Below are 12616 nucleotides of genomic sequence, written 5' to 3' on the forward strand. Positions count from 1 at the left end.
TTTTTCTATCACATGGAGAACTGTGGTATTTCCAGACTTCCTCTTAAAGGCCCAGTACTGACTGAATGAAAATGAAACACAGACTGTTCTCTAACCTAAAATTTGTTGTTGTCTGCTTTTTTTGTATATCCGTTGTGTCTTACTGACATGTAGACAAATGTATGAAATGAGTTAGACACAAATTGTGAAAGCACTCATTTTGCTGTTGTTTAATAGATTGAAGGCACTGTAAGGCATTATGAATGTAATGTACTTGGACATGTTGGGCATAAGTTTAATTTAAGCATTAAAGGTAGAGTAGACAACTGCTTTCAGAAGCATTTATTGATAAACTTCCTGAATTTCAGCTGTATATCGCTGATGTGCAGTTACTGGCCCCACCAACCTGCAGTGTCTATTTGTTGTTTATTGTTGCTGTTCTTTTCTCTCTGCTCTATCCACTCACCACAACCGGTCGAGGCAGATGGCCGCCCAAACTGATCCCGGTTCTGCTGGAGGTTTTTTCTTCCGTTAAAGGGAGTTTTTCCTCTCCACTGTTGCCAAGTGCTGCTCACAAGGGATTTGTTAGGTTTTTTTGTTTTTGTATTGTGATTTGGCACTATACAAATAAAACTGAATTGAATTGAATTGAATTTTCAGCAGTACTCCAAAAGCCAAATTTTGTGGAGGGAACCAGGGTGTAGCGTAGACCAGTCAAATTCAGGAAGGTAAGAATCACCTTAAAAAGATTTCATTTTTCTGAAGAACTCAAAAGATCAACATTTAATAACTGACTCTCCCTCCTACAGAAACTAAGAAAGGCAGGAAATTGTTCTTACTGACCCAAAAAGGACAAAGACCTGCTTTGTTTCAATTTTAAGACAGTTTTATGTTAATGAACCTCCCACCTCCTCTCCCTGTTCATGTTCAGAGGAGGGACAGTGAATACATTGGTAAAAGGATGCTGAGGTTAGAGCTGGCAGGAAGGAGGCCTAGAGGAAGACCAAAGAGGAGGTTCTTGGATGTAGTGAAGGAGGACATGAGGATAGTTGGTGTGGGTGAGGAGGATACAGAGGATAGGGTTGAATGGAGGAGGAGGATTCACTGTGGTGACCCCTAAAGGGAGCAGCCCAAAGGAAAAGAAGAAGCAGAAGACATTGCACTGGACTTTAAAAATAAAACTTATTGCTTTGTGAATTTTTCCTCAAAGTCAAAATAAATGTTTTGTTACCTTGGTATCAAACTGACTGGTTAAATTTTTAAGCGGACGGTGCCAAAGAAAGGAATAGTTCATGCATGAACTATTCTTCAAAAGACTGCCAGTGACACCTTTTTGTTGGAATCAGACACTACACTTCTTGTAAAATGGTTTAGAAAACGTATATTTCCATTTCCATTAATCTTAACAAATTCAACTTCTCAAAGTTCAGTGTGGAAAAATAAGTGTTTATTTCATAACAACTTCGTGTTTATCTGAGTCTAATCTGAAGTTTTTCCTCTTTATTCTTATAGTAATTTAAGAATTTATTAGCAGCGTTAATCTAATATATGTTTTTACTTATGTGTATTGTGAAATATACTGTCATACAATCTGGCCCTGCAAATGTACATTTCAGATTTAGCAATGGTGGGAAAGAAAATTTGAATGCCAGAACTAAGGCATCAGTATTTTTTCAATACTCAAATCTAAGCCAATCAGATTTTGGGGGCTTGCACAGCCCTGACCAATCAGTCCTTATTAATCAAGCACCACAACCAATCAGAAAACAACAACCTGCCTGAAAGAACAAATGACTACGCTCACAAAGAAAAATTGCTGCTTCCCTTTAATAGAGGACTCACTGTCAAGAATTCACTCTTTCATCAGTAGTTGGTTATCACCTTCACGAGGCACACATAAACATGCCTGGTACCACAGAGTATTAGTATATTATTATAGTGTAATATCCATAAAATAGTCATATTCAAGCTATAAGAGATACTAATTCTGGATTATGTCTGAGGAACTCAGTTGTCTTCTATTAGAATCAAAACTGCCATCAGTTGTTCAAAACGTCCTTTAGCCTATTGAAGGTCCAGCAATTGAAGGTCCGTGGCATCATAGCCTACCTTGATGGATATGACGGCAATGAAAAATTGGAGTTCACATTAAACAGGAGAGCTTTTGATTAAGTTACATCAGACGTTTTACATTGAAGTGTTCTGAACCTGATCTAGTTGAATATCTAGATGGGAGAATATGGGAGAAGTGCTTCATTTGTACCTACCTGTAACAGAAACAAACACTAGAAATGACACAAATGACACTAGAAACACAATAACTAGGTACAAAAAACTAATTGTAAGTAACTGCAGAATAACTGTAAACTAAAGATGAACACAGACAAGTGGGCACTGTTACATTAGCTGCAATAACATGGATGTAAAGTCCAGAGTATTTTCTTCTCATATCGAACTTCACATACCAGTGAAATTTCAGAAAAAGAGTAATGTTGAAATATCCTTCAGTTTGTTTGTTGATTGCTGAGGTCACTGTGCAGCTCCTGCAGTGTTGGGAGGCTGATGCAGGTATTCTGATATTCTGATGCAATACCAGCAGCAATTTTGCAATAGACAACAATGATTGAAGTCTTTCTTAGTACAGAATGCCAAACAAAAGTCTATCCAGTCTATATAGACACAAAGGATCACACTGATAAAAGCAACTTTTGTAAGCAGGTCATCTGGCCCAGTTGGAGCTCCGCCAGTGGTCCACAGCAAGACTGTGATCAAACTGTTGATTTCAAGTCTTCAGTTCAATAAGGAGAGGTAAACAGAGTGTAAAAGAGTGATTATTAAAAGTGAACACGGAAGGTTTTATCTATTAGACCACATTGTAAGTTCAGCCTTGGGTCAGGTAAACTGAAACATTTAGGTGAAAGGAAAACCCCAGCCATTAGACACTGGTGCTAGTGAAGCAGGTGAAAGATTGAAATTGATGCACCAGTACTGACCTCTCTCACAGGGAAATGGTGAATACAAGCATCATTTTAATTAATGTATCATGTATCAGTGTATATAAATGATTTTTTAAGTATGCCAAAGTGGAATAAAATGTATAGATATTTTATTTTATTAAAGAATTAATTGGGCAGATGAAGAAAACATTGAGCAGTTTAGTGGTGAAATTCCCAAATCACAAGAAAAACATGTACCTCAGGTGGTTCACTGGTGTATTTTGAATTGTTTTCAGACAACTGAATGAATCATCTTATTGCAGAATCACAGTCCAGAACAATAAAAACATACAACCAGAAAGCATACACATACATTAAAAAACATAAGTACCATATTTTTCGGACTATAAATCGCACTGGAGTATTAGTCGCTTTTAGCAAAAAAAGCCTTGCTGAGCAGAAAAGAAACATATATTACTTTCATGTATATCTTGCAGCACTGTGTGGAAATATCATCATCAGTCATAAAATTCCCAAGATATTTTAAAAAGAAGAAGTGGAAAACCTACTTGCCTTTCGTAATGTAAATAGTTTTTAGTGTCTACTAAGAAAGTGCTACTTTTTGAGTTCATAAGAGAATCGAAACAAAAATTAAAATCTAACAAACCTGAATGAACAAAATTTAGGTAGGTGAGGTAAATCATAATAACTCAACAATACCTTGAAGCAGAAGTAAAACAAAGCCCTAATTAGATAAGATGATTTACTTATTAGAGTTTTCCCTGGCATAAACTAAAAGGCATTTACACATGAAAGACAGTTCATCTAAAGTGGATATCTTTGTAACTAGAGAACCCTTAAATAAGGCAAGGCAAGTTTATTTGTATAGCACAAATCATATGGAGTAATTCAAAGTGCCTTACAGAAATAAAAGACAAGTTAAAATTACACAGGCAAAAATTAAAATGAGAAACAACAAATAGTAGAAGAAATGAAACTGAAGGAGAATGAGTGCAGATAAAACACTTTCAGTTTTGTTTTGTTTCTGATAATCTTCTTACCTTTTTTGTTTGTTTGTTTGCTTATCTTTTCTCAATCTGCCATAGTGAGGTCTGAATATCAGAAATATTCAACATTATGTAATAAAATGTATTGGCCGCATCCTTTACGCAAGTGTATGGTAATTTTATGGAAAATCAGTGAACTAATTTGACAGTAAACCTCATATGACTGTATTTCTGCATGGTCTGTCTGATACAGTGAGGAAGAATCTGTCCTCACCAATATTGTCTCTGGTCTTCAGAGCCTGGCGGAGTTTTTCCCAGAACAGCTCAGTGTGCTCTCCAACTCGAGGCCAGCTCAGGAAGGTTTTCCTCTTCAGGAGCTTCCTCATGCGGTAGTAAGGAGCCAGCTGAGAGGTTGGGATCTCCTCCAGAAACACCAGGATCAGCACGTCCTTCTGCTCATCAAATAGACGAAAGCTAGACAGAAAAACAAAGACAGATGACACCTAGTGCTGGCCAAAAATGAACAACTAGCTCTATCTACTTTTGTTTTTTTAAGGACTGATATTAATTGAAATCATACGGGTATGAAAAAAGCCATATGCTCATAACGATAGTTCTCTTTTCCTCCTGCCTACTGGGCTTTGAGATGTTACCAAATGACAATGAACAGGCTCTGAAAGTGTGGGCCCTTCAGGAATGAGTTTGTTGGTTTTATTTTGGATCCTGTTGACAAACTACCAAAAACTAATACCAATCAAAAAATCCAAGCAGTTAGTGTGTGATGTTTCTGTGTTATTGCATCATCTATACCATGAGTGGTACAGTCTTCTGTGTCAAAATTCCTGTAGACCTTAAACAGACACTAACAGTATCCTTTAACTTCCATATGACATCTGAGATGCCTCTCAGACCAGGAGAGCAAATATTTCTTACTTGCATCTCTGCACATAAAAATTCTGTTTGGATTCAAAATATGGATTATGCTAAGCACGACCTTATCCACTCTACAGGCAAACTATGGTTCTGCAGCTTCCTTGGAATTTGGGGGTATTAAAAACTTTTAATTTTTATTAGAGGTGGTGAAATGAATATTCTTCTGCGGACAAATATGAACTAGATATATACCATGAATAAAATTGAGCCTTTTGGTGTCAATCCAGAACTTGATTTGTCATGTTTTTATTACAGATATATTCCATGTCATGTCTATGTTGTATTTGATATTTCTTGTGGAGTGGAGTTTAGACATTGCCTATGAGTCAAAATCCAAAGATCTGAATTTCTGTTCATCGGTTGTCTAATAACAAATAATTGGGTACAGTTATTATAACAAGGGTTTGTTAAATGCCTTTGTTCTGTTTGATTGTGATCAAAGATTGACAAGCTGAATAGCTGAAAAGAAATCAGTTAATGCATTAAGTCATTTAACTTCTCATTTTTATGTTTTAGAGTGCAGATTCTAAGGTTTTATAACTGCAGTGGATATATTTTGGATATATTTTTAAGATTTGAGGATAAATGTGAATGTGAATTCAACAATAACCTCATCCTAATGTATCACACAGGGAAACCTTATGTGCTGCCACATTACCTGGCCACCTGGATTTCTCTTGAGCACCATTCACTCTCAAGGTATTTATGACTGATCACACAGATGGTCTTCCTGCTTCCATAAATTGCATCTGTGATGTTGTCTACTATGGGTTTACCTGAGGATGAGAAAAAAGAAAACAGGAGTAAGATATAAGATACATTTCTCTACATTATCTTCCTCTCATAATGCAGTAGCAAAAGTTTTTTGGTGACACCTTCTGAGATATAGATGAACAAAATGAGAAAAGGCTGATGCACTAAGTGTATTGATTTTGGTGCAAATGAAAGTAACAACAGGTGCAATGGAGAGGTGAAACCAAGACAATCTCCCTAAAATGAATGGTTTTCCACGTGGTGGCCTTCCTGACTTATTCTTCTCGTTTTTTGTTTTATGAGTGTCCTTGTCACTACTGGTAACATGGGGCAGTACCCGCAGCCCAGTCAGTTTGCATAGCTACTTCATTTATTCTAAGATGGCATATCCATATGTGCAGTTGCAAGTACATAGGTTTGCTGTGTCTCCCAGCACAATCTCAAGAGTATGAAGAAGATACCAGCAGACCGACTCTTACACCAGCAGAGCTGGATGGAGCCATAGAAGGGCAACAACACAAAATACCATCCAGCAAGGTATTGGTATGCATGTTTCTTACCAAACTGTTAGAAACACATTCCATTAGGGTAGGTTTGAGCACAGCACAGCTCGATTGGCATTCACCAGGAGACACCAGCAAGTCTGCCACTTACTGTGTTTTTTACTGAGCACATGTGACAGGCATGAAAGAATATGGAGATGACATGGTGAATGTTATTCTGCCTGTAACTTAATTCAGCATGATCAGTTTGCTGGTGGGTCAGTGATTGTCTCAGGAGGCATATCCTTGGAGGGCCGCACAGATCCTCATGTTATAGCCAATGGTACCCTTACTGATGTGAGGTACTGGGAAGAAATCCTCAGAATGAGTGTCAGACCTGTGCTGGTGCAGTGGGTCCAGGGTTCTTCCTGGTGCAGGACAATGCCTTTGTCATTCAGGAACACACTCTGGTCAAATGAGGCTGGGCATTGATGATTTTGACTGGGCCTTATATTTCCTGACCTAAATCCAACTGATCACCTATTGTTACGTTATGTCTGTTAATTTGATGGTTGATGATTCTGGTTTCCATTGACCATTTTCATGCAGTTTTGTTGCGAAATTATACATCATATATTAATAAAGACATTCAACTTGAATAATTTCTAAATTAAGATCCAATATGTAATTTAGGTATTCCCTTGATTTTGTTTAGTAGAATACTATCAGTGTTGTAGCTGCATCACTGGCCCCACAATCTGCACCTAAAAATTTTAAAAACATCACTGGACTGCATTTTGAATCCAACCTTGACCATCAAAGATATAGTAAGGAGTCTTACCTGGTTCAAAATCCCGATGGTGCAGACACAACCTCCAGCCCTGCTCTCCCTCCAGTTTGGGCAGCAGCTCTCTGATGACCCATGGCTCATCGCAGGTATTGTAGGAGATGAAGGCGTCATATTGATGAGGAGCCTGCTTGTTTTTATTCTTATTGTCAACGAGCAAAGCCAAGAAGAGGTAGTAGGCATAGACAAGCTGCCACCTCAGTAACTGGTAGGTGAAGGACACCACCATAAAGAGGAGGATCAAACATGTGGTACAGATAAAACAAATGAATTCAATGTCTACGGAGCAGGACCGCACATCAAGCTTCAACAGTTTCATACCTTTGAGGTGTGGAGGATAGTTGCAAACAAAGTTATAGGCATCAAAAACTTGTGTTTGGTTGTCATTTTCTGCCCACTGACGGAACCACGCGTTATCACAGTCACAGGTGAAACTGTTGCCTTGAAGATCCACGTAAACGAGAGCTGGTACGGACCTTATCATTTCTTCACTGATCACAGAATACTGATTCTTTCTCGCCTGCAGGAACTCCAGCTTGGTAAGGTTGGCATCTATCAAAAAATCCAGGGACTGAAGACTGGTTCTAGATATGTACAGACTTTGAAGGTTCTGAATTGGGGAAAACAAATCTGGAGAAAAATCCATAAGTTCATTTGAACTTATGTCAAGTGTTTGCAGCTTTGGCGTGTATTTAAACATGTCTTTGTGCAAAAATATAAGTTGAATGTCCCTGGTGTTGAAAAACAACAGATTTGTCAGACCTTGCAGGAAGTTGCGAGGTAGTTGAGACTTCCCCCTGCAGTGCTGTGAAGGTATAGCCAATGTCTCCAGGCGGGACAGTTTAGAAAATGGTGGCTTAGACAAAGCTGAACTGTATTCATATTTAATGCAGTTATCCCTAAAATCTAACCTTTTTAGATTTATCAGATCATTGAAAACACCCTTGTTTATTTCTTTTTCTTTAATAAGATTCTTCTGTAGTAATAAATCTGTAAGATTTGTCAGTCCAATAAAACACCCTGGCTCAAGTCTATTTATTTGATTTTCATGTAATGACAAGTTCTGGAGGGACTGTAAACCCTCAAACTCTCTGTTTTTAATACTAGTGAGTTTATTTGCATTCAAACGCAGCTGTGTAAGATTTCGCAAGTATTTTTTAAAAGCACCATTTAGTTTGGAAATGTGGTTGGTCTGTAGCTTTAAAATTTGTAGTCGTATTAAATCCCTGAAAACAGATTCATGTAGAGCTGAAATCACATTGTTATAAAGGCTGAGCCGTCTGAGCTTTGTCTGATTGGCGAAATCATCACGGTCAAGTCTGCTGATGTTGTTCATGCTGAGATCCAGCTCTACAAGAGTTGGCAGATTCCTTGTGGCAGGTGGAACAGATTTAAGCCCATTACGACTCAGACTCAAGGTCTTCAGACCATGAAGAGATCTGAAGGCGTTGACATGGATGAACTGTATTTGATTCCCTGTTAAATCTAAGTCAGTTACATTAATACACAATGTAAATATGTCTGAAGTGAGAGAGCTGAGTTTGTTATAGCGGAGCTGCAGTGTCAACATTGTTGGGATAGTGCAGGAAATATTGATTAGTGCTGTCAGGTCATGTTTCATTGCATTCATCCTCAAAGATGTAAGTGAGGAGTTTACAGTCTCCAGTAATGTTTTCATGTCACCATAAGCCATTTGAAGCTCACTAATATCAAGAGTAGACACTCGACTAAGGAAAGTCTTGTTATGCACATCCCATCTCATCTGTTTCTTTCTAGGACAGCTGTTAATGTTTAACCAGGTGAGATTTGGAAAAACGTCTGCGGTGATCCTAAAGTCTGCGATGGGATTCTGAGACAAATCCAGGGAATTGAGTTTTAGTGAGCTGTTTGTCAGTTCCCATGAATAGAAAGTGGTGAAATTGTTGTTTTGAATAAACAGATTTTGTAGACGTGGCAGGTGCTGTAATATTGAATGAACGTTTGTGATTTTGTTGAGTTTGTTTTGAGAAATGTCCAAAAATGTTAAGTTTGTCATGTACTTAAAAGAGGTGGATGCCACAGTTTTGATGCGATTTCTGTTAATTCTAAGCTCACTGAGGTTCCTTAAGCCAACAAAAATGTTTTCTCCAAGTTCATTTAGTTTGTTATTATTCAGATTTAACTTTGTGAGGCAAGTAAGGTTGGCAAAGGCACCATTATCTATGTGCAAAATTTCATTTCGATTTAGATCTAACCGTGTTAAAAGTGGTAGATTTTTGAAATCTGAAACTTCTATTCTTGAAATTCTGTTCACAGACAAGTCAAAACCTTTCACTGCTGAGGGAATATCTTTTGGAACAGCTCTGAGTTTACTGTTCACGCATATGGCAGTGTCGGAACTTATTCTGCAACTCTTCAGTACAAACCCTGTGACTGGGGCAACAGAAGTGCTGATGTTCAGCAAGAGGAGAACAATGATTATTTTTCTTCCCACCAGTGGCATTGTTTTTTTTGCTTTGACCTCATGGCCCATTCTCAATTTCCTTTTGCAAAAAAACAAGTGAAGTCCATCCAACAAGAGTTCTGAAAATGTAATAAAACAGACACATGTTGATCAATTATAGTACTAAAAACAAATTTTCAAAATTTAAATAATTAGAATAAAGGATCACCATATTTTGTGCAATATGCTATTGTAGAAACACAAAAACCATGACATCTGATCCCAGAGAACATATACTCTATCAGAAATGGTATTTCAATTTACATTATGTGGTAGAAAACAAGATTATGGGTAATAGAGGAGAAATGTGGTAGCTACCTTACCCTCTAAATAACAAAACTTTGTGTTAACAACTTTTTTTCTTTTTGTGTAATTAAAGAGGGAGCAGGGGCAGTTACACATTAGAATAAACCACACATTACTATCTAGGCTAATAACCCAATCAGGGAAATGAACAATGTGACGTGGGCAGTAGAGTAAAGATGTAGACTCTGGGGTTGCGTAAGTGTGGTCTTAGTCCAAGTCTGAGTAAAAGAGGTGGATTGCATCAGGAAGGGCATGTGGTATAAAACTTGTGACAAATAAATCATGCGGATCAGTTGAGCCGCTGTGGTGACCCCTAACAAGAGCAGCCAAAAATAATTAAATAAATAAATAGAAAAATAAAAAATACTATATACAAAAATAATAGCATCATGTACCTTTTGTATATAAGTTTTGCATCCTGGTATTGAGCAGCTGCATGTTTGATGTGTACCTGACCTATCCTTTAATTGCTGGATAACCTGTTGCTTGAAAACAGAATTGGGGGATTCATTGTTTTTGCTTTTTTGTTACTGACACATTTTTCTGTGGTGAACTAGTGTCCAACTTTTATCTTTATCTATACTGGATGCTCGTTAATTGGTATTTATCAGATGCATTTAACTTGAGGTTTACAGTTCCATGTGTGTGAATATTGTCAATCTAAGCTGTACACGTCTGAATACTTACTGTTTATTGAACACACTTGCCAGGGAATGAGCTAAGTGATGTTCATTATTATTTTAGTTTAAGTAGAGATAAAATAGTAATAGTAGTATAGTATTATAAAGCATGCAATAATTATTCATTAAAAAAATAAATAAAAGTCAGTTTTATGTTTACATTAAATATAACTTAGCTCCAGATGGCTAATTTGTATACATCAACATTAACCCATGGCTAATTAGCAAACCACTGCTAAGTCAGAGGGAATGCCTTTATTATCAGGTCTAATATGGTCAGCAAAGAGTAGCTGAACAAACTGATCATGATGATGATTATTATTACTATTATTATTATATAATATAACAGACAACTGTTCACCTATTTAAATTGAAGTTAGCCAAAGGGGACAGAATGCTTTTATCACTGCTGTAAATTGAAATATTATATATAGTAGACGTCAATGCTCAGTCAGTGCTCAGTTGACAATTTTGTGTTAAGACATGACATTTTGTGTAAGACTTCAGTTTTTTGGATATTGGTTTTGACAGTTTGCCGGGGGCAGCTTGTCGCTCACAAGGCGACATTATCAAATGTAGAAAGAAAGAAATTTTGAGAAGAAAAAACAAAACAGATTGAGAATGACTGTTATTTTTGGCATCAAAGATGTGTGTACCCATGTACAGTATGTATAACCCCAGATGTCAGGAGTGCAAACAAGCATCCTTCCCCTTCAGCAATGGATTATTAAAACAACCTGTTAATGATAAACTGCACAGACACGAGTCTGTTTAGTGCCAGACAGATATTTATGGATCTGAGTGGAGCAGATCTTTAACAGTTTTACATTAAGAAATAACTCTGAACTAATTATTCAGGTGTTTAAGTTGAGGTGATGCACATTTTACTTCTATATTACATTAGATATTTAGATCCAAGTATGTAGGCTGTAGTATAATGTGTGACTGTCCTCCCCTTTTTCTTTTTTAATTACACATTAACAATGTTATAATCCTGTTCTCCTCACTCCATGTTTTAGAGTAATCCTATTCCTCAGGTTCCCAGTGTATTCAAGAATAGCTACAGTTAAATGTATCTTCCTGTAAAATGCAAAATGTTCAACCCTTACACTTTTTATCTTCCACTACACAGTGGCTTCATTTAATTATCAGTTTTTCAGTGTTTCAACAAAAATTAAACAGCTCTCTGAATAGGCCTGTGTTAGGTATCACCATAATTATGAGTAATCATCTTCAACATAAAACAAATAATGGTTTCTGATACTTACTATATCCCACAAAGAAATGCTGATTACACAGTGTTCTCAAATCCGCAGAATCTTGCAGTTTAATTATCTTCCTTTGTTCAAACAAGATATTTCTCTGAGTTCAAAAAAGTGAAAATAATATCTCTGCATATGTAATACACATGGAGAGCATGAGAAAAATATTCATCTTTCAGTGCTGGTCACCACATTTCCTCTATCTGTTCTCTTTTCAAAGGTACAGAAGGGGAAGTAAGGCTAGCCTAGAGGGTGGGGTGACTTTATAACTGTATATGACATTCAGGAAAGTTTATATTGCACAAAATTTATAATGTGATTTTACAGAATGCTGGATACACTTTCATCAACCTTGTAAACTCTGACAGTGTTCACACTTCAAATAATAGATATTAGAGGATGATGTTGTGTTCATATACATTAATACTGTATATGTGGGAGCTTTTCTTAGATCCTCTAAAAGGTGTAAGCCCCAGTACAAATCAAGATGAGCGCATAGAAACAACCCTTCCTCTTTTTGGTTTCCTTTTAGCCACAGGATACTCAACCACAGAAAATGTAGTCTCTTGAGACATTATACTCCTCAGAGTCATAAAAACGTGAAGCAGTGATATGATGCATTAGTAAACAGGTTCAGAGATATAGTAACAGTATTGATTTGAGTAATGGCGATTCATGTCTCTGCAGTGCTAATGGTGGGTTTAAAGTACTGTTGATGGGCTTCAGACATCAAATGTGACAGTGACTGAGTATCCTTTAGGTATCCATAGGATCTCCAAATATTCATCCAAACAAAACTAGTCTAGTCATCAGTAAACATACGTTTGCATAAATACTGTAGCAGAGTTAGTAATGGCCAAGCTGCATTACTATAACTTATTTTCATGGTCATATGAAACACACTGGCCAAAAAAGATTGTTCTGATAATGAATCACTGGAAATTGTGAA

General features: G+C 37.0%; 1 protein-coding gene across 1 annotated transcript; it reads right to left on the minus strand.

Moving 5' to 3' along the window:
• Positions 1-3955: 3955 nt before the first annotated feature.
• Positions 3956-11884, minus strand: LOC113121638 (toll-like receptor 13). Its single transcript, XM_026292313.1, has 4 exons — positions 11674-11884; positions 6932-9499; positions 5514-5631; positions 3956-4396 (listed from the first exon to the last, which is right to left on the minus strand). Exons 2-4 carry the CDS (start codon positions 9447-9449, stop codon positions 4138-4140), a joined length of 2895 nt encoding a protein of 964 aa, XP_026148098.1. The 5' UTR covers positions 9450-9499; positions 11674-11884; the 3' UTR covers positions 3956-4137.
• Between the last annotated feature and the right edge of the window lie 732 nt (positions 11885-12616).

The sequence above is a fragment of the Mastacembelus armatus genome, chromosome 20 (assembly GCF_900324485.2).
Source record: "Mastacembelus armatus chromosome 20, fMasArm1.2, whole genome shotgun sequence".
NCBI classification, from domain to species: Eukaryota; Metazoa; Chordata; class Actinopteri; order Synbranchiformes; family Mastacembelidae; genus Mastacembelus; species Mastacembelus armatus.

Bases quoted from the DNA above. Each gene is read 5' to 3' on its own strand.
- LOC113121638 (XM_026292313.1), bottom strand. From the start codon at position 9,449: ATGGGCCATGAGGTCAAAGCAAAAAAAACAATGCCACTGGTGGGAAGA. The intron at 5,632-6,931 runs GTAAGACTCCTT...TCTCATCCTCAG, and splicing joins CCATCGGGATTTTGAACCAG to GTAAACCCATAGTAGACAAC. The intron at 4,397-5,513 runs GTAATGTGGCAG...TTTTCTGTCTAG, and splicing joins AGAGAAATCCAGGTGGCCAG to CTTTCGTCTATTTGATGAGC.